This window comes from Anoplopoma fimbria, chromosome 23 (genome assembly GCF_027596085.1).
Source record: "Anoplopoma fimbria isolate UVic2021 breed Golden Eagle Sablefish chromosome 23, Afim_UVic_2022, whole genome shotgun sequence".
In the NCBI taxonomy this organism is placed as follows: Eukaryota; Metazoa; Chordata; class Actinopteri; order Perciformes; family Anoplopomatidae; genus Anoplopoma; species Anoplopoma fimbria.
Genome location: NC_072471.1, coordinates 7,396,353 through 7,421,197, shown reverse-complemented (window position 1 = coordinate 7,421,197; position 24,845 = coordinate 7,396,353). Strand labels below are relative to the sequence as shown.

General features: G+C 41.0%; 1 protein-coding gene across 1 annotated transcript in view; it reads right to left on the bottom strand.

The window, feature by feature from the left end:
• anks1b (ankyrin repeat and sterile alpha motif domain containing 1B) overlaps positions 1-24,845 on the bottom strand; it is a 202,142-nt gene that overhangs the window by 106,868 nt on the left and 70,429 nt on the right. The window contains exons 5-10 of the mRNA XM_054624412.1: positions 23,804-23,947; positions 17,639-17,714; positions 16,017-16,118; positions 12,053-12,181; positions 11,105-11,289; positions 5,812-5,946 (exon numbers count right to left, since the gene is read on the bottom strand). Coding sequence (XP_054480387.1) covers positions 5,812-5,946; positions 11,105-11,289; positions 12,053-12,181; positions 16,017-16,118; positions 17,639-17,714; positions 23,804-23,947 — 771 coding nt within the window. The remainder of the gene's footprint in view (positions 1-5,811; positions 5,947-11,104; positions 11,290-12,052; positions 12,182-16,016; positions 16,119-17,638; positions 17,715-23,803; positions 23,948-24,845) is intronic.

Sequence of the window (24,845 nt, the reverse complement as noted above, 5' to 3'; positions counted from 1 at the left end):
GTTACACACATATTCACTTGCATGTGCACAATGTATTCCTTTGAATATATTAACAAAGTAAATGACTCATTTTGCTTACACATGAGACCCAGAAAAAGCCTAAATCATGTATACATAAATACACAGACAGAGAATCTCTCCTTGTCACCAGAGTGGGTCAATGTTTGTGTGTTTAAAGTGTTTATCACTGGGATGCTCGCTTGGTTTGGACACACACCTACACATTCCACCGCTCTGTTGGCTCATCTGATGCATTTTGAGGTTGCATAACTTGCTCAAGGGCGCATCAACACCAGGGTAATGGTGGCTGTGCTGAAGTAGAACCAGAGCTGGGGGTACACAGTATTTCCTGTTAGTGGTCTTTTTTTATTGAAGCTCATGCGTTTCTTCCTTCAATCTTTTCTCCCTTTTCCTGTTTACCTCAAAAACAAGATATCTGAACTCCAGCAGGATGTGAGACTTCACAAACACACACACACACACGCACACACACACACACACACACACACACACACACACACACACACACAAGGATCGTCTCCAAGTACTCAACGGCAGCATATCTGTGTGTGCACCTAATCTATTTCAGTAAAAAGTATTTGACAGCACCTATAGGTGTGTGTGTGTGTGTGTGTGTGTGTGTGTGTGTGTGTGTGTGTGTGTGTGTGTGTGTGTGTGTGTGTGTGTGTGTGTGTGTGTGTGTTGAATGTCAGCTTGCCAAGAAGACAGTACATAGCTGCAGAGTCTGCAGGGCATAAACCCATTAACAAGAAATAAGTGTAAGCGCGGAGCTGCATCACGTCCCGACGGTCCCACAGAGAGCAGCAGACAGAGAAAAGGGGAAAGTGGGAAATAACAGCAAGGAAGGAGAAGATAAAGAATAAAGATTAAGACCACATTTTATATGCTGTTTTTACATTGTAATTTGTGTCATTTTAATTGAAAAATATAATTAAAATCCACATAAAGATAGAAACATCCTTGATTCCCAATAATAAATTGAATAAATAAAAAATGCACTCATTCACATGTTTACCCCCAAAAATAGTCTCCTCACCACATGTGTACATTTTAACTTATCATAAAGACAAGAGGGGAAAAAGCTAATCAGCTAAAAGTGGTTGCCTTTAATATATTAGGTCATTATTATGACAGTCTAAATCTCAACAATATTGAACTATTCAAATTAGACATTATAAAACGCTTGATCCCGAACCGTTTACATAATATCTAAAACCTCACCCAGCCTCCCACAGAGTCAGTCCTTCATTTACTGCCTTCTAAAGCTCCCCACATAGATTCGGCCCTCAGAAACACCTGCCTTTGATGTTCCTTAACATCTTCAAGAGTCATCGTGGGTTTTCTGATCTTAACCTCTGTGAGTGCGACACAAACCAGTGACACAAACCAGGCCCCCCCCTCTCAACTCCATAAAACTCCCTGAGGCTGAAAGCATTAAAAGGTCAGTAGCCACCCACTCAAGAGAGAGGGAAGCTGGAGAAAGAGAAATCTAATGGGGATGTCCGAGCGAGTGCGAAGAAAGAGAGAGATGAAGGGAGGAAAAAGTTAAAAGGTGGTGAAAAGAGGAGAAACGCTGACGTGTGTGTTTGCGCACTGCTCTGACGGCGACTGGGATTTGTCAATGGTGGACATCCCACGCCTCATATCTTATGAAATTCTGTGTTGCCTAGCAACTCTGCCGTCCTCTCTAAATCTGAATATTCTTCTTGCATTTATTCGTTATCTTTTTTTCCTTTTCTTCTTTGTCTTTATTCTGCTTTTCAAGGTGAAGTCTGAACTTCTCTAGTTAAAGTCAACGTGGCGGAGGAAACCTCCTCCACACGCTCTCTGGCGTCAGTCGGCGTTCGCATGGCGGTGGTGGGAGGAAACCTGTGGCTGGCAACGAAAAATTCACAACAAGGGAAGCGTCCTTATGCAGCCACGTATGCCTGTATACACCACACACACACACACACACACACACACACACACACACACACACACACACACACACACACAAACAAACATAAACATGTGACAGACTCCAGTGACATGCCATATTCATTAGGAACAGAGTGCACTCTCTCTGTTTATCTGGATAATCTAATGAGTTGTACTGTGTATACACACACACACACACACACACACACACACACACACACACACACACACACACACACACACTGAGGCAGGCTAATACAATATTTCTGCAGTAAGTATTTGCTTGTTTTAACAACAAATTTCACATTTATTTAGGAAGATTTCTTTTACTTTCACTGCATTATGTGTGAAAACCAAAAAGGGGACAAAATGCTCAGTTAATGGTGCTTTAAGGATTTTCATCAACGCATTAAATATGCTTGACGAAATAAGCAACATTGGGAAAAAGTTAATAACAATTGAGACCCAAAAATAGAAAGCTAAACTGTTTCATCAAGACTTTAAATGTTTTTTTCTTATGATTTTACAGTGGTATCTCCTTGACAATAAAAAGCCAAAAAATCATCAACTATCTTCTGATCGGGATCCTTCTAATGTCAAACTTGGACTGGTGCACAAAAATATGAAATTTTTGCATGATTTTTTTCCAACAGAGCTCCAGCTACGTCAAAGCAGTGAGAAGATCACAGACAAAACCAAAAGTGTCAACAATTCCACTCAAAATATACAGTTTGGAGGGATTTTAAATATGTTCGTTACATATAACATAGTTTAGAGAAGCGGACAGGAGAATCAGAATGGAAGCTAAACAATGTACCGCAGTGGACAGGGGCTACGGCAAAACATATGTTAGCCCACTTAAAAGAAACGCTGACCTGAGAAAATCAATATCAGTTGGAGTCTATGCTACATTTAGAATATTTTCACTGCTTCACCTTGCTGTCAGACAGCCCTTTCTGATGGGGAGCTGAAGCCATTGAATCAATCTATGCTCTCTTCAAAGTCACCAGACTTAAAATAAAATAAAGTTTAAACTAAAGTGTTCAGAGCAGGAATCTTTTCTGTACGACTTGTTACTTAAGTGCAGCTCTTTGACTGACAGTCTTGAGTGACAGCTGGACAACCGCGCTCAGACAATCGATACAAAGGTTAACACACTTCTGCTGTTACAGAAAGTGAAAGATAGACGAGCCAGAAGGAGACGAACGAGGGAGAGAGAGGGAGAGAGAGAGAAAACAAGCCAAAAAAGAATTAGGTTGACGGATCTCATGTGGGACGATAAGAACAGAGGAAGAGATGCAAAGAAAATGTTTCACTTTCTCCATTCATCCTCAGAGGGCTTCTCTCTTTATGTTAACTCTGTTTATTCATAACGACGCTGGGAAAATTAGCACGGTGCTAACTTAATTATGTGATAACAACTCAATTTATTTTCCTCCCTCTGTTCCTTCTTCTTCTTCTTCTTCTATAAAGCCGCACACACACACACACACACACACAAGCAAACCCACCCACGCAAAACGAAGCCATGCCAAATTTCAGACACATTTGCACACACACACAGTACAGCTGATGCCTCCAAATATGCTCTATATACACTCATGCTCGCTTTTACACTGACATGCAAAAAGGTTTTTTTTTTCTTCTTTCTATGCACCGACAAATTAGCACGACAAATTAGCACTACATGCACACACACACACACATTAGCACTCACACACACACACACACACACACACACACACACACACACACACATATACACACACTCATCCAGGTGCAAACCTCTCCAGGCAGTGTGCCAGTCATGCAGGGAGGCTGCCAGTGTACAAGACAGAGGGTCTGTTGTGTTGTAAATGTCAGATGTCCTGCCGTTTGAGCCAGCACGCATCCCACCGCTAAACAATCTCCTCTGCACACACTTAACCGCACTTATATGCGCAGCACGAAGGGCACAGGGGAGAGGGAGGGAGGAAGGAAGGAACGGAGGAAGAAGAAGAAGAAGAAAAGATGGAGCAGAAATACCAGGAAGTAGAGGAGAATTTGGATTGAACTTGCTTTTTCTTTTTTTTGTTAAAAAGGTACAGCCTGATGATTCACACCCTGGCATGAGAGATAATAAGTGGGATAGGATCTGCAATTATTCCTAATAAACTTTAATTTACAAATAATGCAACATATTGTAGAGTAGAGATGCACAAGATTCAGAGAAGATGAACTAAGCTTTCTCTTTATGATTTTCTGTTTCGGCTAATAAACATATTTTTCTTTTGTCATGACTATGGAGCCACTTCAAAGCTCTCTTGTTGAGGGGATGGACTTTAAAATCAAAGTATTCTCCTCCCCACTTCAAACTAGGGCCCTCTTTTCAGACCCTCTAGTTTACATTATGTAAAGTATGTATGAGCTTTAAGTGCATCTATTATGCTATTTCATCTGAAATGACTGTACATAACAGCACTCCACCCATATTGCCTCTAGAAATATATCCAATGTACAGTTAACTCAATTTTCAGGACAATCTTTCACTTTACCGTAGAGAATTTACAGTAACAATATCTACCGATTTGTACTTCTGATGTACAGTATTTTACTGAGCACCATCATTGTACAGTGTGTATTCAGTATAGAGTTGATATTTTACTTTTTAATCACAGAAACAATAACTTCACGAGATTACAATAAGAGTAAAAGTGAGAATGAAATGTTAGAAAATTCTAAATATCAAAATAAGAATATTCAAATGACTACAAAAACCAATATATGATCAAAATCGAGAAAAGAAAACAGAAAATGATGTCTCTCTAAGCATTGACATCAATACACTTGCTGTGCAGAATGTGTTTAACAGGCCTACATTTTTTATTCATCACTTTTTGTGGGTCAGTTGATCATAACACCAATATTTCAGTCGTAAAGGAGGGTAAATATATGAAGTCTAGATCAGTGGGGAGAGGAGATTCATGATGATGCCTGACTTTGTGATTTAGACTCATAAAATGGGTAGATTTGAAGTATGAACCCTTTCAAATACAACTTACAGCTCTGGGCCTTGAGCTCATAAATATGTTTTAAGGGTGTTTATATTTTTTTCCTCAATGTCATTATGAGTTGTTGACATCGAGGACCAGATGCCAAATATCAACTACACAGCTGTGTGTACATAAAACTGTTTCACCTCAGTTTTCTGACAGAAAAATCAATGCTGCTTTTGGTCCTCTAAGAAATACACGATCAGCACAAAAAACTGTGCATTCGTGTGCTGCTGCAATATTCACATTTACCCGCAGGGCGCGATTATCCTTTTACGTGATCTCATTGTAACAGACATTTCAGATATTCAAAGTTCATGGCCCCAGTCCTCCTCATGAAAAGATCATTCTGGAGCGATAAGAAGACATTTTGAAAAAAATCTGATAACAAGACAGAAGTGGAAGATGAAAGATAGACTGAACGATCATGAGAGCACAAAAGAGACGGAGTAGTAGCCGGAGTAGCTGCCAGGAGAGCCAGTCTCACATGTGACGGCTCCATCGCTGCGTTACCAAGGTAACCAGTAAAAGCATTCACTCAGAACAATGGCGATATAACTAGCCTGTAATTTCACTGTAGTCAAGGAGTGTGTGTGTGTGTGTGTGTGTGTGTGTGTGTGTGTGTGTGTGTGTGTGTGTGTGTGTGTGTGTGTGTGTGTGTGTGTGTGTGTACGCATCATTCTACACCATGTGACAAATGTATATGATGATTGTTAAGTGTTACCATTATGTTGTATAAGTGCCATTATGTGCACACGCAAAAATACAATGTAATGCAAATTAGCATTGAAATTAGGTTGTGTGGTGTGCGTGGGTGTGTGTGTGTATGTGTGTGTACCTGTGATAGGCTGGAAAAGCCAAGGTTGCGGCAGCCGTTGCAGGGTGTCAGGGCCTCCCAGAATCCAGTGGGGCCGCAACTTTTTTCTGCCTCCTCCTCCTCCTCCAGGGCAACAGAGAGAGGTGGGGTCGGCCGCTGAGTGCACAAATAACAACAACAACAAAAAAAAACGTTTAAATCACTAGTTCACCAAAGAACAGGCGACCCAACTAAATACCCCTCCACTCACTCCTCCTTTTCTAAGTGTGTTGGAGAACTACGGTAACATAAAAACTGCAGAACGCTCGCTCTAGAGCCAGTGTTTGGTTTGTCTGTTCGGGGCTACTGTAGAAACATGGGGGGGCAACATGGTGGACTCTGCTCCCTATGTAGAAATAAACAGCTCATTCTAAGCTAATGAAAACACATGGATATTTAGTTTATGGTCATTATACACTAATAACAACATAGTTATAGATATCATATTCCATTTCTCCCTATAGATTGCCTGCATTTGTACACACTCCTTTAAGACGACAGAAGGCAAAGTTAGTTATTTCAAAGTTATTCCTAAATCAGCTATAATCACTATTTCAACATTAACTATGAATCAAATGAAAACGTTTAATGTGAAATTGTTTTTTTGTAGTGAATACTCTGCCATTCTCAATTCTACAGACCGTTTTTCAGTTTATTGTTTTAAAAAGATGCATTCAAGTATAGAAAATAAGACATATTTTAGTCATTTCATTTTGGGATATCATTTATCTAAGAGCTAAACAAAAATTCTGCAGGTTGGATGAGATCACTGAAAATGTCCAAGCTTCAAGATTTTCACCAAAATCAGGTTTTATTTTCTTTATTTCTATTCAGCCTTTCTTTAGATGCTGATGCTCATTAAAAAAAAAAAAAGAAATCTTAAAGCAAGTGACACATCATTTAAAGTGATTATGACTCTGCATTTCTGCACAATGGGTGCCGCAATGAGTTAACCAGAAAGGAGAAAGGTGCATGAACAGCTGAACAACTTTATCACGCACACACACACATGCACAGTGTCCTTTCCTGGGGCTCTCTGGCTCCCAGGAGGCAGCTGTGTAGATGAGCTCTGTGGCATGAGGTGTCACAGGGCACATACAGACCACCTGATATCTCAGTGAACCATATGATGCGGCAAAGGACGCCGGTCACAGCGGATTACGTAGACAGATACCAGAGCAGAGGGGCAAAGGGAGAGAGCAGAGAGCAGAGGGAGGTCTGATGACGAGAGGAAAATCATCTTTAGAAACGAAGGTCTAAAAAAAGCCGGAGGGCAAAGAAATCAGGGTAAAAAGAGGGAGAGGATTAAGAGAGAAACTTGGAGGACATGTTTAAAACTGGAAAAGGTGCTGGAGGACAACTGTTAAAAATGAAACTAAGATAGATAGAGAGACGGACAGATGGGAAGAGTGAAAGAGCAGCAGACAGACTGGAGATGGAGGCAGAAAATGAAATGGCTGGAAACCAAAAGGTCACCAGTCGCTCCAGACTGCAAAGGGCTCTGTGCAACACTGGAATGCTGATTGATGTAAAATGTGCTGAAGTCCTCACATACACACACACTGCACCAAATGACTGCATGAACTACAGATATTGTTTCATTAAAGCAAAATTCAGATATCAGCCAGTGTTCAATAAAAAGAACGTTAACCCTTTAAGATTTATCAATTTGGGATATTTTCTATACTCTTATAGAACTTTTAACTAGTTGTGAAACTGTTTTAGTGTAATACTGATGCCTCCATATGAAATACATGAGTAAACGAGAAAATTTGGTATTTCTATATACGTAGCTATTTTTAATCCTTACCATCGGTGACACTTTTCTTCTGATTTCGCCGGAATCAGAAGAAATCATGCAGGTTCACCAATCACTTCTTCAGCTCAGACTAATTGAGCTAATTTCCCCAAATTTTTAACCTGCTAATAGTCAGTATGTTTTGTCACTGTAAGCATGTTAGAAAGCCAATGTTAGCATGTGGCTCAAAGCACAACTGTGCATAATTACAGCCTCACAGAGCTGTAAAACATCGCTCTAGACTGTGGAGTAATTTTGGTTCTTCAATCTAAGCACTGCTTCAGACATTTCTAAAATTAGTGAATGTTTCAAAACAATCAACAGAAAATTAATCAACAAGCAATTGCCAAACATTCGCTGATTCAGATATGATAATGTGGTGCTTTCTGTGTTTTATATTATTGTTAATGGAATACTTTTGGGATTTGAAATGTTGGTCAGACAAGTAATATTAGTAATATTTAAAATCTGATATATATATATATTCTATAGACCAATGGTGGTAAATAATCTTAAGAAGCTGCCCTTGTGTTTCTATGAATATTGGGTAAATTCAAAGAAACTTCATGAATATCAGCAGAAAGTATTACCAGTGTCAGTAAAACTGTGGAATTGTCTTTCAGAGATTCATACTGGTTCAACCACACTGAAGAAGTGTAGCATACAGTGTTCATTTGAACACAGGACACGCACTCAGACAAACGTGCATTTCCATTATTGCCTGCGTTGTGTGTGTGTGTGTGTGTGTGTGTGTGTGTGTGTGTGTGTGTGTGTGTGTGTGTGTGTGTGTGTGTGTGTGTGTGTGTGTGTGTGTGTGTGTGTGTGCCGTCTTGGGTTTTGGCATGTTTTATTCATGTGTAACAGACACATTTAATCAAATACTAACGACCCGAGCCACACATACAGTCAGTAGCCTGGGGGCACATAAACACACATGCACAATGTGAATGTCAGTTATAGAATACAAATAGGTACTCTGTGTGAGAGAGAGAGAGAGAGAGAGAGAGAGAGAGAGAGAGAGAGAGAGAGAGAGAGAGAGAGAGGGAGAGAGAGGGAGAGAGACACAAGATGGATTGAGATAATTACATCCAAAACTAAAAAGGTACACTCAGTATAGTGCAGATCTCTGCCAGGTTTGTCCTCTGCTGTATTGTGTGATTGAATGAAAACAACCTAGAATTGGCTAACCCCCTCTCTATGCACTTACAGGCTGCAAGACTTTGTAAAACGCATTTCATTCGAACTCAAAAACAAGCAGCGATGTATGCAGGCTATGGAACCTAAGTGGTCGTATAAGACGCGTCATACAAGCTGTCTGCCCGTGTAGCAGCAACTGTAACGTTACTCAGCAGTGTGTGAACTGGTAGTTCAGTTAGTTGTGAGCCAAACACACCGCCCAAAACAATAAAAATTAGAAGTGCTCGGATAATGAGCTGAGGTTCAATAACAAACATGGACTGGCGTGAACGCCAGCTGCACCGTAGGTGAACATTCCTCGGCTTGCTTTCATATTGGGTCTATTACAGAAATGGAAAAGATGATGAGCTATTGATCAGTGTCACAATATTCACTCACTGAGGTGTGTGTAAGCTGTGTGTGTGTGTGTGTGTGTGTGTGTGTGTGTGTGTGTGTGTGTGTGTGTGTGTGTGTGTGTGTGTGTGTGTGTGTGTGTGTGTGTGTGTGCTGTAGGTGAGGGAGAAGAAGAGAAATAGAAAGAAAAATAGAAACAGACTTGCCGTAAATAAGCAAGCTAGAAGCGCAGACACAGACAAATGCATTTCTTTGGATGCTTCTTCTCTGTCTGTGTGTGTGTGTGTGTGTGTGTGTGTTGTGTGTGTTGCTTGTTTGTGTGTGGTGTAAAGGCTCAGGCGGGGGTCAGTGTGATAGATGACCTCCGTGTCCTGCGGTGCGTCTGACTTCGTGGGCAGTGGAATTGGAAAAAGCTCAGAGGCGCTCCGTCACGCTGAGCAGGCTGTTAGAAACAAACTGCAGCTGTGGTTCTCTGGGCGGCTGATACTGATGAAAGTCAGCTATTTCATCTCCAGACCGGAATTCAAACCAATAAGGTCCAATAAGATCCAATCAGTTTTCCTCTTTGTGTGTGTGTGTGTGTGTGTGTGTGTGTGTGTGTGTGTGTGTGTGTGTGTGTGTGTGTGTGTGTGTGTGTGTGTGTGTGTGTGTGTGTGTGTGACTGAAAGAGCAAACAAGTGCAGTAGATTCTAGTCACAATATTTCAGTATAAAAAGGCCACCTAATGAGAAGACGCAAGGTCAATAAAAAAAACATCGTTTACTGGCTGTGAACGGCTGTTTGAGCACAAATAGTAATTACAATTCTAGACTAATTCAGGGTAACAATAAACAGAAGCTGTTTCTGTTCCAACAACATGTGAATACTAAATTGGAGACGTCGGCTCGGCTGCATCAGTCTATGTGATACTGCCCTCTGTTGTCAGAATATACAAAGTACATCATTCAGGAAAGAACCTTCATTTACACACGTACAATACAGGACTTACTATCTGGACCCTTTGTGCTGTGATACAACAACCTCTATTCAAATTAACATGAAAAAAACACTGATGCAGAGGTGAGAAGCAGACATGCAAATAGAAAATCTTGCTTTTATGTGCTTCACAGAGCAGAAACAGGAGATCTGTGTGGGTTTTTTCTGTCTATAAAAGGATAAAATGCAGAAGCTGTGCATGTACATAGTACTGCTAACATACCACAAGATTAGGATGTGTTTGTACAAATACTATTTGTTGAAATGACTTGTCTGCAAGTGCAATGTGTAACGTTACATAAAATGATTAATGTCTTATTTGTCTTTTAAATGCCACATGTACTAAGTTTGCACCATCTCTCTCTATCTGATCAATTCAGCAGTTAAACAATATTTCCTGGTATTTTGTATCAACATAAAGTGTCATAAAGGGGTGTTCAATATTTTATAACTATTTATTTAACTTTAAATTAGCACAGTTTTATTAATGACTGCAACTAATGATTATCTTGACTAAAAATGAATCTGTCAATCATTTCTTTGATGAACCAGCTAATTGTTTAGTCTGTTTTTAGAGGCTGTAACAGCCGATAGATTATTAATATCAATGTTCATGAATTCTTTGGTGACTTGTTAATAATAACTAATGTTAATAGTTCTGACGTGGAGAGGCTGCGGCTAACAGGTAGAGCAGGTCGTCCACTGGCTGCAGGGTTGGTGGTTCGACCTCTGGCATTTCAAAGTGTCCTTGGGCAAGACACTGACCCCCAATTGCTCCAACCAGTTCGGCCAGTGTGATGCATGGTAGCTCGCTACTATCAGTGTGTGAGTGTGTGTGAACCGGTGGATGGAGGGTAAAGGGCTTTAGTATAAATGTGCAATATAAATGCAGTCTATTTCACACAGTACAAGGATGAAAAAAGCAACATGGCTCATTTCTCCCAACACACCACACTCCTTTAAACGCCGTACCTTGACTCGGGTCAGGGTGCCATTGGGTCGGTCCGGCCTCTCCTCGTCAGAGAGCCGCCCGCTGCCGAAGCTGTCCATGGAGTGGGAGGAGATGGTGTGACAGAGCTCCTCGAAGGAGTAGTCCCTGTCCCGGCACTTTTTGATCTCGTGGAGCAGTTTGGAAAGCTCACTTGTCACAGCATCATCTGGGGAGAGGAGGAAGAGAGACGAGAGTGGAAGGTAAGAAATAGATCCAAAGATCCTTTAAGCATCAGTATGAAACCAGTCCCTAACACTGCTAGTTCAAAAGTGGTAAAGAAAATAATACCAACATCCTGTTAGAGCGATTTATCACTGGACAGAACTATTGTTGTCTGAAACAGACTGAGAACTCAGCTTGTTGTAGTGTCATATTCACACCACAGGGGGCAGCGCTGCACAGGGAAAATGTATGGCAGCTCAGAGCGGTAGTAACTGTGTTTCTCCACTAAAAGAGCTGCTCTCCACGGCTGGATTTATGTTGTATTGTTCACCTATATTGTAAATATAAATGATTCTTTGAATCAAATTTATAGCAAACAAAAAAATGATACATAAATGCACAAAAATGTATTTGAAATGTATTTTGAATTTAAGTTAAATCCTTATTCTGGGCCGCAGAGTTGTCCCTCAGTGTATTCCCTTTACTTATATTGATCATTTTTTATGTTGATTATTTCTGATATGTTCAGGCGTATTCTAAAACATATTATGAACCTCATGTTTTTTTCCAGTATGAGTTGTTATTCAACATCTATTCTGCTGGTTTATGTCACTTTCTCAAAAGGAAATCTTCCCCAACTTACTCTTTTTTTGGATTGGTTTATTTCTGGTCACAAAACAATAAAAACAAATGTTTTTTTCCCCCTTTTACTCTCAACGTAAACCCAATGAATGTATAGTTGTTGTTACGTCATCGTGTACACTCACTCTTGTGTCTGAGGGAGGGGGAGGCAGCGGGGGAGGGAACAGACGTTCGTGGTGCAGGGACGGGACACTTGCGAACGGGCTCCTCCGTGAAACTCCTCATCTCCATCTCCATCTCGTCCATCATGTATTCTGCAGAGACAGGGAGACAGGAGGGTCAGACGATGAAAGAGAAGAGAGGGGGAAAGAGTGGAAATATGTTTAGGAAAGAGGAGAAAGAGAGAAGAGGAAGGTTTTTTTTTTTTACTGGATCAATATAACAGCCCAGCCATCAGCATGGTAAACAGCCTGTGCCGCATTCAATTCACACTCTTTTCCCTGCACCACAAATTCACTCCGCACCTTCTGCTAATAGAGCACTCCGCTGCTCATACAAGCTAAAGAGAAGGATTGTGTGGGTAAAAGAAAGAGAGGAGGAGAAAGCAGGTTCAAGTGTCACAGAAACTAAGTTGAAGACTGGATGATAAACTTACTTAAGTGAGGCATTAGCCGCCAAAAAAACACACACAAATGCTCTAACCCGGTGAAATCATGGGGCAGATTCCCTGCAGAGCCCTAATGAGGAACCCTATTAATGTCAGGAGAGTGTGTGTGTGTGTGTGTGTGTGTGTGTGTGTGTGTGTGTGTGTGTGTGTGTGTGTGTGTGTGTGTGTATATTTCTACCACTATGAATCCTGGCATTCAGCTGGATAATTATGATACACTACCATATTTGCATACAATTACACTAAGTATGAGGAAGTGCATCCGAGTCATTTAATGCTCATTTGATGTCATTAAATTGCTCGACAGTTTTTATTCCCCTGCAGTCATTCTTCCGTAGATGCTTCATAAGCAGCAGATAGACAGAGTGTCACAGCTAAACCACTGCCCTGCATGTACATAACCAGTAGCTGCTGGGCATTAGGAGGTGAACTGTTAATGGTTTCAAACAGTAGGATGAGTCATGGGCTGTAAATCAAATGAGAATCTACTCATAAAGAGGCGCCTGTGGCCACCAGAAAGCCCCTCAGCTAGTACAGTTCAATAAATGAGAGGTCTTTTTCCTCTTTGTGTAAGTGTGTGTGTGTCCTTCTCCATCTCCTCTCCAACAGGAAATGGCATGCAGCTGATCTTTTCACCGAGTCACAGCTGTGTCCTTTTTCTCTCTCACTCTCTCTATTTCTTCCTTGTTCTCTCTCTCTCTCTCGAAACACATCCAGTCTGCAATTTATGCCGAAGTCCAAATCTCTCTTTTTCCAAGTGCTGGTTTACTGAGATTAGATTTTTATGGCCCGCTATTTCTCAACAATATCTACTGTCAGAGGGATTTTTGACATTTAAAAAAAGCTACAAGTGGTCTTTTCATGTCTATAAAAGTGTTTCCATCACTGATTCTGGACATCAAATAGTCTTTTAGTTTCATAAGCGCTGTGTTCAGTGCATAGTTGCGATTTTTCAGAGTCCCAAAAAGTCACATTATGTGATTTGCACTGCTCAAGATTCGAGCAGCAGAATTCAAAAGATGTTGGATAAAGTTCAAGTGAAAAAGTAATTAAACTGCTGCATTAACCTGTTCAACCCCACTGACCCACCAGAGGTCAGTCAGTACAAACTTATACTGTGAAGCAAAGCTTGTTGAAAAGGCACCAAACCGTACTTTACTTTCAGGTAGAGATTCCAAAGTTTCCAAAGATACCAAGTAGCTGGATATACATTTATTAATATATTATTGATGAAATGCTTATGTCAGAAAAATGTATTTGCATATATAATGTAGCTTCAATGAGGAGATGGAACAATAGAATACAAAAATATATGGCCCAAGATGATTTTCACAACTCTTAAGCTGTAAACTTGTTGTGAATGTTGTGGAAACAGTTGTCTCTTTCAAATCCAACAGACATGTAGCAACATTAGCATTCATTTGGAGTCGTGTTTCTTGTCACCTGACTAATTTAAGTCCAATCCTCACTTTTGAGGATCTAGCTGCTAAATGCTCCACTATGTTCACAAGCTAGTTGCTAACTTTGTCTGCCTGCTGTTCGCTGATAATCAGGTAGCGTACAGTTGTTTTTACTATGGCTGTAAGGAATGGCGTTTTTTTTCATTCGAACCTTGGTCTCACCCTAAAAAAATGAAACAGAGAAAGTAGATTATGTAATTTATATGTTATTGCTTCTGGACCGCCCCATTCATAACCTACAGGTGCGAGCCTTTTCTTTGAGCTCAGCAAGCAGAAAAGCAAACAGTTTTTTGATCACAATGTAAGGGCATGAGTTCCATTTCAAAATTGTTGGGGACACATATTAAGCGGGTTGTCTTGGTGTCTTGGGGTTCTCCATCAGTAAAATCTGAGCATCCAACACTTCATTTCCTGCATTCAGGTGAATGTATCCAAGTATTTATGGAGGAAATGTGTTTATGTCAGGTGACAATTCAAAATATAATGGAGAACAACACTCTGGAGTTTGATTGAAAATGTTTTGATCACGCGAGTCTAAAAGAATCCCACACAGCCACCACTGAAATCTAGTATAATACTAATAATATTAGTGTACCCTTATCTATTCCTGTAACTATGCAGAAATACCAAGTTTAGACAGAATAAATGAAACATGCGCAACAAAAAGGTTTGCAACATTTGACTGTTGATTTAGACTTAGAATGTTAACATAAAGAATGAAGCTTCAAAATATTCGGTTTAGTCCTAGTTAGTATTTTTCCTGAAAACAGCCGCCTTCTTCCACTGGAAACTGAACCAAAACAGTCAGGTTGTAGGCCGTGAAACCAACCAGCTGAAATGTATTTTACGCGTTTATATATAGCAGATGCTTTGAGCGTTACAGTTTACATAAAATGTGAAACTGGAAGTGCCAATTACAACTAAATTGCTCTGTCCGTTGCATCACTGTGTTTACCCTGGTTTAACGTCGGCTTTATGTTGTTATTTTAAAACTTTGGCTTATTACAGTCTATATACATACAGTCTATGCTATCCTTTCTAAAATTGCCTCCAAGTTGCACTAAGACCAACTTGCTGTTAATTTAAGCTCTGCCATGTTCTCCTCATCCCCTCTAGCCCTCCATTTCTATCCTGCCATTATCTCACTCTCTTTAAATCATCTGTAGCTGCGTGCTTTACATCCACACACAGATTACACAAGGACAGATAGTGAAGGCCTCCAAGCCACAGATTACAGCGTTCATACTGAGCCTCATAATCACCTCAGGACAACACTGTCTTTAGAAGATGCAATGTGGAGAAACTTTGGGTCCCCGGGGATTATGGAGTAAACTCACACTAACAATCACTGGTCACACACAAAACACATACTGCAGTAAGCATGGGAGCACAAACAGGCATTTTAGTGGCAGGTGGAGGACTGAAGATAGAGAGTGAAAACACTTCTTCTTCTTTTGCTGAAAAAGACTGACCGGGTGAAGCTGTTATGTAAAAAGTGCTGTTATGAATTTGAAATTCAACTGGTTACATTTAAAGTTTAACTATAAGGCAGCAAAATGGAAAATGTCTCTTACACTTTGTGAGTTATTGAGAAAACAATCGGCAAATTCATCAACATTACATTTTTTTCCTCCCTATGGTATATTTCAAGCAAAAAAGATTTTGGCAGGCATGAACATGTTTATTCAAAAAGCATTATTTAACACCCTGATTTCACTGGAGAAACTTTCAATCCTGCTTCTTCTATCTTTCTGTCTGTGACTAGCAATAAACTAGCCAAACATGTTCACAATCATATTTCAGACAATGTGAAAACTGTCTCTTTATTTGCCTATATGTTGTACTACATTTACTGTATGTGAGTACTCTGTTTTTTGCTCCTGAAATGACCCAATTTCTCAAGTGAAATTCATCTAAATCTACAGTGTGTGTGTGTGTGTGTGTGTGTGTGTGTGTGTGTGTGTGTGTGTGTGTGTGTGTGTGTGTGTGTGTGTGTGTGTGTGTGTGTGTGTTTGTCTTTACCTTGGATTAGAGCAGTGATCTGCTGGGATTTCGGTGCAGGATGCTCTCTCAGGATCTCCAGAGCGGTTCTGCCCTGGGTGTCTCTGAGACTGGTGTCGATCTCTGAGACACACACAATAAATACAGAACAAGCATTGATAGACATGAACAACAGGGAAACAAAACGCTCAAGACTTTGTCAAACAAGATAAACCAACTCATATACTTTCTCAAAGATCCTGAATTACAGACACCAGAAATACAGTTGGGTTGAGTTGCAGTCTACAGAGGATTTTATTCATTCATGAACAATCTTTACAAACAGCAAAAAAAGCTCAAAAACTCAAGCATGCGCACACACAAGATACACACACACAAACAAACAAACTCAATTGTGAGTAGTGAAGAACACAATCTTTCTTGAACAATAAATCCCCATTTACCCTACTGTTAGCCCTTTTTAATCCCTTCCTGCGCTCATGGGTCCAATTCAACATCAAAAATAAATGACATTCGAGTCACTCTGCTGGGCACCGTGAAAGAAAAATGAATGAAAACTGAGTGAAAGCACATTTGAAACCGGATGAAATGTGACAGTTTTCTCTTGTTCCTGCTTATCTAACACACATTTAATAACATTTTTATGGATCTTTTTTTCCTCTTTTTTTGTTTGGTGCATTTATTGTAAATTCAAAAAAAGAATAGAATTTATAGTTACCGGTAACCTAAGGCTTGATGTTATAAGATGTAGGATGAAAAGATCAATATCACCCATCTGTACAGTGAATATGACAGCTGGTAAGCTTAGAATAGAAAAGACTGTAAAACAACTAGCCTGCCAGAAGTAAGAAAATCAGCCAGCTAGCGACTGCATAGCGCTCTACTTAACAATGTTTATCTCCTGTGTGATGTGGCTGAAAGCTCCAGAAAAGGCTTAGACTAGAGGTTGCTTCAACAAACTATTTCTAAGATTAGTTGGTTAGAAAAGAGTGCCAATGCTCATCAGTAAATCCAAATACATTTATTTTTATTATTATATCTTTGGTGAGCTGGTTGTATATTTCAACATCCTTTAAGGGTTGTGTTGGGTTTGAGTTTAGTGAATCAGGCCACCGCAGCCCCTCGCTGCTCCAGGATGTTAAACAAAAATCAAGGCCAAAAGAGCATGGCCACCCACAGGAAGTCCTGCAGGAAACAGGAAGTGCTGGAGGAAAGCGGGTGGACGGTTGGCGGCGGTTTCCAAGGACAACAGTGTTCAGAATCAATCAGCTCTGAATACAAGAAGCGTTAATGTGAAAGATGACATTTTTGTCACTTCTAATCACCATGAACTTTGACCCGTTTTCAGGTCGAGTGACATCATCAAAAGGAGACACGACGTATTATATATATCCTGATGGACTTTTTGCACCTCCTCCTGATACAACTTTAAAACAACAATAAAGTTGAAAGTCCCTGATTATATAACAGTGAGACAGACTGCAGCAGACAGATGCCTGGAGTTCACCTGAGGGCAAATTCAACCCACAATGGAGGAAAACAAAATACACCTTGAGCATCTAGCCCGAAGTTAGAATAAAAGGGAAAAACAAGGGAACACACAGTTTTTTTTTGCATTTTTCAGGATATATTTATAGACCCACCTGAGTCAAGCAGAAGGCGAACTACATCCATCTTCCCACAGAGAGCTGCCTCATGGAGGGCACTGCCATTCTCCGTCTAAGAGAGAGACAGTGTGTGTTAGTGTTCCATTACTTTAACAATTGAAAATAGAGAGAAAAAAAATACATCAAAAACAGAAGTGGATTTGGAGGACCGATAGGAGTTAGAAGAAAAAAAACAACACAAGGATTAAAAGGGAGCAAGAAAACAATATTTTTGATTTGATAAAATGCCTCTTTTTCTCTGTGGCAGTTAAGCAAAAGAGAGGCAGCGAGAGTCACATTCATTCGCCTGCAAACAGCGTGAGGCCACGCTGATTTCACGCCATTACACGAGCAGCGGGAGCCCGTGTGGAAACATAGCTCGCCATACGCTGGCCCGTATCAATCTTCTAATGGGGGGATATTACAGGTATGATGCAACACATGGAAACTATAGCGAAGGGAGGCCGCGGGTAAGAGCCTCATCTTGGATCAGCAGTGATGAGAGAGACGATTACTCCTGACAAGCCGCGCTTTTATCAGAGCAACACTCAGGAGCCACAGCGAGAGAAAAAGAACAGATGTTTATAAATCACCCAGCATGGGAGGAACTAGAACAAAGATTTAACACCTTCTGGGGGCCGATGATGTGACTCTTTAAAAGCCACTCTCTTCCATTTCACGTCTGTATGACAACACAAAGTGGTACTTGTATAGTGATACAACAAAAGAGTATGTCAAAAACATAGTATTTCAAATTACATTAGTCCAAAAATACCTTGTTACATTACATCTGGTCACATTTTTTGCAGAATGCAAGCCCACATGCTCTTCTGGCTGTTCTGACCCACAATCCTTTGCGCTGCAGCTATATAAGCAACAGTCAAAGCTCCATGTTATGAGGAAGTAGTACGTCATAATTTACTTTATACTGCATGCAACAGTATTTACATTGTAAGAGCAGCAGTAGTATCAGCTAAAAGTAAAAGTAAGAAGCGTTGTTGAGGGCAGCTAAGATTTCCTGTGCTTTCAAGGTCAAAGGTCGTGACGAGAAAATACAGTTCAAAGGGACATAAATGATACTTAATGCAGTTATTGCTCTAAAGCTCTGTGGGACATCATGTTCCTATGTGTCTCAATAACATGCTGCCCTGTTCACCTTGCTTGAAGCTAAAATCCCCCTCAGGGATGTTAAAGACTTGCACTTGGAGCGCACATTCAAGCGTACAGGTATCCATGATTAAAAAAAAAAAAAAAAATCCTACACACACACACACACACACACACTCACTCAGCAACATACTTATGCTGAATCCGTCGCATCCTTCACGGTTGGCTTCCTGACAACACAGATGAAACCCCGGACCGAACCAAAAAAAACTCCCAGCCTTAATGAAGACAAATTATCTGGACCACAGCCAGCTCTGCTGACGGGCGGCCGGGAAATCCAACTCAGCGCGACACTGAACCAGAGCGCCGCGCTCGTCCTCCGCACGGAATACCGAACTGAGTGAAGCCGCTCTGTTTCCTCTGCAACAAAGGAGTCTCATCAGACTGTGTACGCCAGATGCAGCCGCTCCTACGCCCTCAAAAGGTCAAAGGTCAAAGGTCAATCATCCAGTTCTCTTATTGTAGGTGTACATCCCAGATGAGTGGTCACAACCTCATTGACTGCATCAAACTGTGGAAGTTTAGCCAAAGGATCTTTTACCCAAATACAAGTGAGAGGAGGTGGGAGAACAGGAAATCATCCACCCACCTTTTTCCCTCACACACACACACACACACACACACACACACACACACACACACACACACACACACACACACACACACACACACACACACACACACACCTCTTGCCTCCCTAACCTCTCTGCGGTCACCTCTCTACCACTTCCCGTCCCGTTTCCCATGGCGATTATGCAGTGAGGTCACGAGGAAGCGAGCGAGGCGATTCTCACTCTCTAGGAGCTTCCGGGAATTGAAAAGGCAGATGACTTTCTGTTTTCATGGCTGCTGGCAGAACTGTAGCGGCCCGCTGTTGATGTTGAACGTAAACGCTCACGTCCACTTTAGAAGGGAAAAAAAGGCAGTCTAGTGTGTTTACGTGTGTTTGTGTGAGAGTGTGTTTTTAGACTAAACTTTTGCCCTGTGTTGTTGGCCACCTGCCTGCACCAGCAGCAGGTTCCTCCATAGGGATTTCCCCTCGTTATTATGGAAACATTCAGAGAAGGAGAGAGAGAAGAGAGAGAGAGAGAGAGAGAGAGAGAGAGAGACACAGCAAGACACAGAGTGAAAAGAGAAAATGACGGTGCTGTTTCTATAAATTATTCATTCACACTCAGACAGACCTATACGGCTTGACTCCAATTACTGACCTGTACTATGGTTCTCTCTCTCACACACACACACAAACACACACACACACACACACACACACACACACACACACACACACACACACAAAGTGCTTTCCACTCGTGACAATTTACAAGGGGGCCATCTGTGAGTAGCCCCCAGTGTCCACTCTCTGCTGTCATCAGTGAAGCTCCAAGACTGCGACCTTTGCACACATTAGTGCAGAGAGTATATTCTCATATATCCTCATCAGTAATGGCAGACGAATGCAACAATACATTTTGTTTCCACGTAACAAGTGTCAGACTTTCATTTCGGCATGTAAACCATCATGACTTGGCTTATCACACCTTTTTTGTTTTCAGTTTTACTGACTAACTGCTGCATCACTGATTGTGAACACATTGCAGAGAATGACGAGAAACCAGGGTGACAATTTATATCAGAGTAATCTGAGTATCATAGTTATTTAGTTACTTATGTCATTTATAGTGTTGTGTACATAGAAGCCTCCAGCCCACCTAACGAAACTTACAAGACACTAACATAACATGGCAGACAAAGAATTTTTGACTTCTCTTCCAAACTCGAATAAAAAAAATAAAAAAGTATATTATACGAATAATAATATATACATATATATAATAATATTCTACTGTCTATACTGTAGCTGATGGGAATGTGGCTGAATGTTAACTGTTCTTTCTTGAAATGTTATACATTTGAGTTCCTCAAAAACAAGGACACCAGGATATGATGAGCACAATGTATATATTTGCAGTACTCAAAAAACTCAATCATAACCTTGTTACTAATCTGCATTAAATGTGTAAATGCACCGTTTCAATGAATCCCATCCTATGAAGCTAGGTCAGATGAAGTGTCATCTCGCTGAAATTGACCAACGAGTTCACCCCACCAGAGCAACAATTTTGCTCACCAGCTGTACAATATGTTCATGTAATGTGCATAAGGCCTTACTGGGTCCGTCTTAAAGAGGTGACGTAGTCAAAAGGGAAGATGCTGAGGGTTTCTACGCATCATTTTCAGCCAAAAAGAGATGCAGTAGAATAAGAGTCAACTTGGTAAATTGCAGAGGAAGATTTGAGGTATCAAAGGCTCGCAGTGCTCCTCATCACTAGAGACATGACAGGAGAGAGAGAGAGAGAGAGAGAGAGAGAGATTTGCAGCAGAGGGTGAAGCAAATCAAAGGCGTGTAGTGTTCTTCTTCACTAGACACACGGAGCCCGAGGCCAAATCCCTGCAGAGAAACACAGCCCTCCTCTATCAGATCACACATGTACACACACACACACACACACACACACACACACACACACACACACACACACACACACACACACACACACACACACACACACACACACACACACACACACATACACACACACACACACGGTGCAACCAGGACAGAAGGCAAAGGAAGATGGGTGCAATGCCGCTGAGTCATGCATCTCCTCGCTGTGAGAGCACCAGAATGACTCCCATAATCCAACAGGTCAAGTTGTTCCTGTCTCTCTGGAGATAAAGTCGACATAAACACACACCACCAACCACTAAACTCTCCAAAATGCAATGACAATGCATCCGTGACATATTTGATCGTATTCTGAAGGGCAGAGGCACAATGTGACAAAAGTATTCTCCCAAAACAGATTTGTTTTCTTGCAGTCACAGATACTCCGTAGCAGGAAAAAAAGCCCATTTGACATGCTCCATATACTGTACATAAACTGTACTTACACAGCCAGGGAGAGGAAGAACGCAGCATCTGCTCTGCCATATGTCTTTGTAGCAAATGAACATCGAGTCAGTTCAGATTCTGACAACAGTGGAAGTGAACTTCAAGTCACAACTATACATTCAGGTCGTTTAAAACTTTCTGGGTGAGAAGAGAGTTTTCTTTTAGGATTTGTTTATTTTCATACTGGGTTTGCAGACTGATATTGATTGCTCCCCGCTGCTTCGGCTCCTCAGCATCTGAACTGTCTCGTTTCTTGATTCAGACTCTGCAGCTTCCTGAGGCTTTGAGTCTGACGCAGAACACTGAAAACCCTTCAAGCTGGTATTCCTTAAATCCTTCGTGATCATTTAACAGAACTAACTGACTGGAGGAATTAATCTCAGTGTGAAACAGGCATCCAAAGGTTCACAGATAACTACAGTCATAATGCAGAGGAAGTGAAGTTCATGTTTGTTACTGCATTGGATGAAACATTTGACTGTAAAGACTGAGGTTTGAATGAAAAACAAACTTTAGACTTGTGCAGACTACACAGCTTTTGCCACAAAATTGTGAGTCCCACGCAATGTGTTACGTTCTGAGACCTTGAGGCGGCACAGAAAGAGAGATTTCGAGACACTTCTTGACCTCATAATGATCCGCCGCAGATGCTTTTATTGAAGCCAAAAAACGAGATGTACTTGCAATTGGATCGCCTCAAAAGATGAGAGACAGAAAATAAATGTCTTGTAATGTGAATAATCAGGAAGTACTCATTTAAATAGTCTTAACAGACTGATAAATACAGCACAGGGCTGTTTCTCCACACTAAACATTTAAGACAAGTAAGCAAATAGTTTAGTTTGTCGGAGGAAATCGTCTCAAGAGAAGGAAAACAGTGTTGGAGGAAACCAGCAAACCGTGGCAATCTTTCGACAAGGCCTCACAAACACAAATGGCCCAGAACGGGTCGGGACAAAGCTGCGTTTCTATCGTCCGGAGAACTCAGAATACACAATAAGATTAAATGTAAATGAACACGAGAAGAGCAGTCCAAACAGCTAGACTGTACGTGACTGTATTTCCTGGATTTAAGATGTGGTGTGTGTAAAAAGGACCTCTCAAGAACAGCCTGTCCTCCTCCTCCTCCTCCTCCTCCTCCTCTTCGTCCTCCTGCTCTCTCAATCTTTTCTCCCAATCAATTATTCATCCCTCTCCACCACCACACCATGGGAGGCACGCACTGCATATACATGCTCTCTGAGACACACACACACACACACACACACACACACACACACACATACATTTTCAAAAAGAAGAAATCTGCCAAGCATTAATGCCTGTGGTGGATTATATACACAGAAAATAAAGCCGTGCTGTCTTTCATTAAAAAACACAAGACAGCAGCTTCTGAAATATTCACTTACAGCAGAGGATGAGAGGAGGAAGGAGATTCAGAGTCGCAGGTTTCTGAGGATTTACTCACTTGACACTTCTGTTTGAGAACTTATAACCACAGACCATGAATGTTTAAGTTGTTCCTTTATCTGTACTGTAAATGTGTACGTATATCTTAAAGAAACATTTCAGGCCAAAATACAATAGGAAACTTTTCCAGTGAAACAGAACAATTGTATTTCCAAAATCGTATACTTTTACATCCCCACACGCAAAAAAATAAAGTAACTAAAAATAATAATGATATTCCAGACATCTTAATGTGAACAGTCTACATGAGAGCTACTTCCTGCTTCAGCCTCTTTCCATCTGCCCAAATAAAAAATAAAGAACCAACAACAGGCTCTGTGGATTAGCTTGGGTAACCATGCCGATCCTGTTGTAAACAGATTCTACAAACAGGTTTTCAAATCCAATTTTGTCAAAAGGAACTTTGTTTGCCCCCCAGCAAATAACAGAAAATGAAAAAACAACTTTCTTTTATTATTTCATTACCATTTTTGTCCGTAAGGCTACTTTAATCTCTGCCAGGAATCAGTTTAATCCTTGGATGCCCATATAGGACACTAACCGCTTAAAGCCATTTATGTTTTTCTTACCACACAGTTGACGTCCATGCCGGCCTCCAGCAGCGTCTGGACGGTGCTGTGGTGTCCGTTGCGTGCGGCCAGGTGGAGCGGAGTGTGTCGGCGAGTGTGACTGGTCATGAGGTTGGGGTGAGCGCTCACCAACATGCGCACCACCTGGGCACAAAAGCAGAGCCATATGTCAGGGACGAAACAGCAAAGTTTGGAGGAACTGGGCCATAAGTCACCCTTTTTTGTTACTTTTTTAGAGAAAAATCTAAATGTTTTTTTCTGAGAAACATTTAATATATTGTTGAGTTTTCGACCAACTTTCACAGTTAGCTTTGATTTCCAAGTTAGCCAGAACTGATCAAAATCTGCTAACTACAGTTGTCACTTTCAGAATTGACAGTCATTGGCCTACAATCTTTACTTCTGGGTGAAATCAATACCAATTTTCTGAAAATAAATGACTGAATTTAGAATGGTTAATCCGTCTCCATTAATCATTTTCAAAAGGTGATGCTTCTTGACAGCTTGACGGGCAGATCAACGGTAACCAAGGGGGTCAGCTGACGATAGAAAATTTGCATTCAGTGTTGCTTTCAAACGACTATGAATAGAAATATACAGTAGCTCTGTTTAATTCTTTGTTTTGTAATGTAAGTCCTTGGATTAAAAGACCTGTCCATCAACTCGTAGGAGGCTGTGAGTCGAGGTAGTGTTTGTTTGGCTGAAGCTTCCTCCTTTAGTGTGTGTCTCTGCGTGTGTGTGTGTGTGTGTGTGTGTGCTATATGTGTGTATACATTAAACTTTTGCCCCGTGTTGGTTACATCTCCATGCAGCAGCAGCAGCAGTCAGCTTCCACCACAGGGATTTCCCTTCATTATTATGCAGAGCGGCAGAGCAAAGAGAGAGAAACGCCGCTGCCTTTATAAATTATTCATCCTCACTCAGACAAACCTGTGCGGCTCGACTGCAATTACTCACTACCTTTAGCAGAGGGAAAGTGTGATTGCATTTGAACATCACCTGTGGCATACGCATCTTTCTGTGAAGCTGTGTACGTTTACTC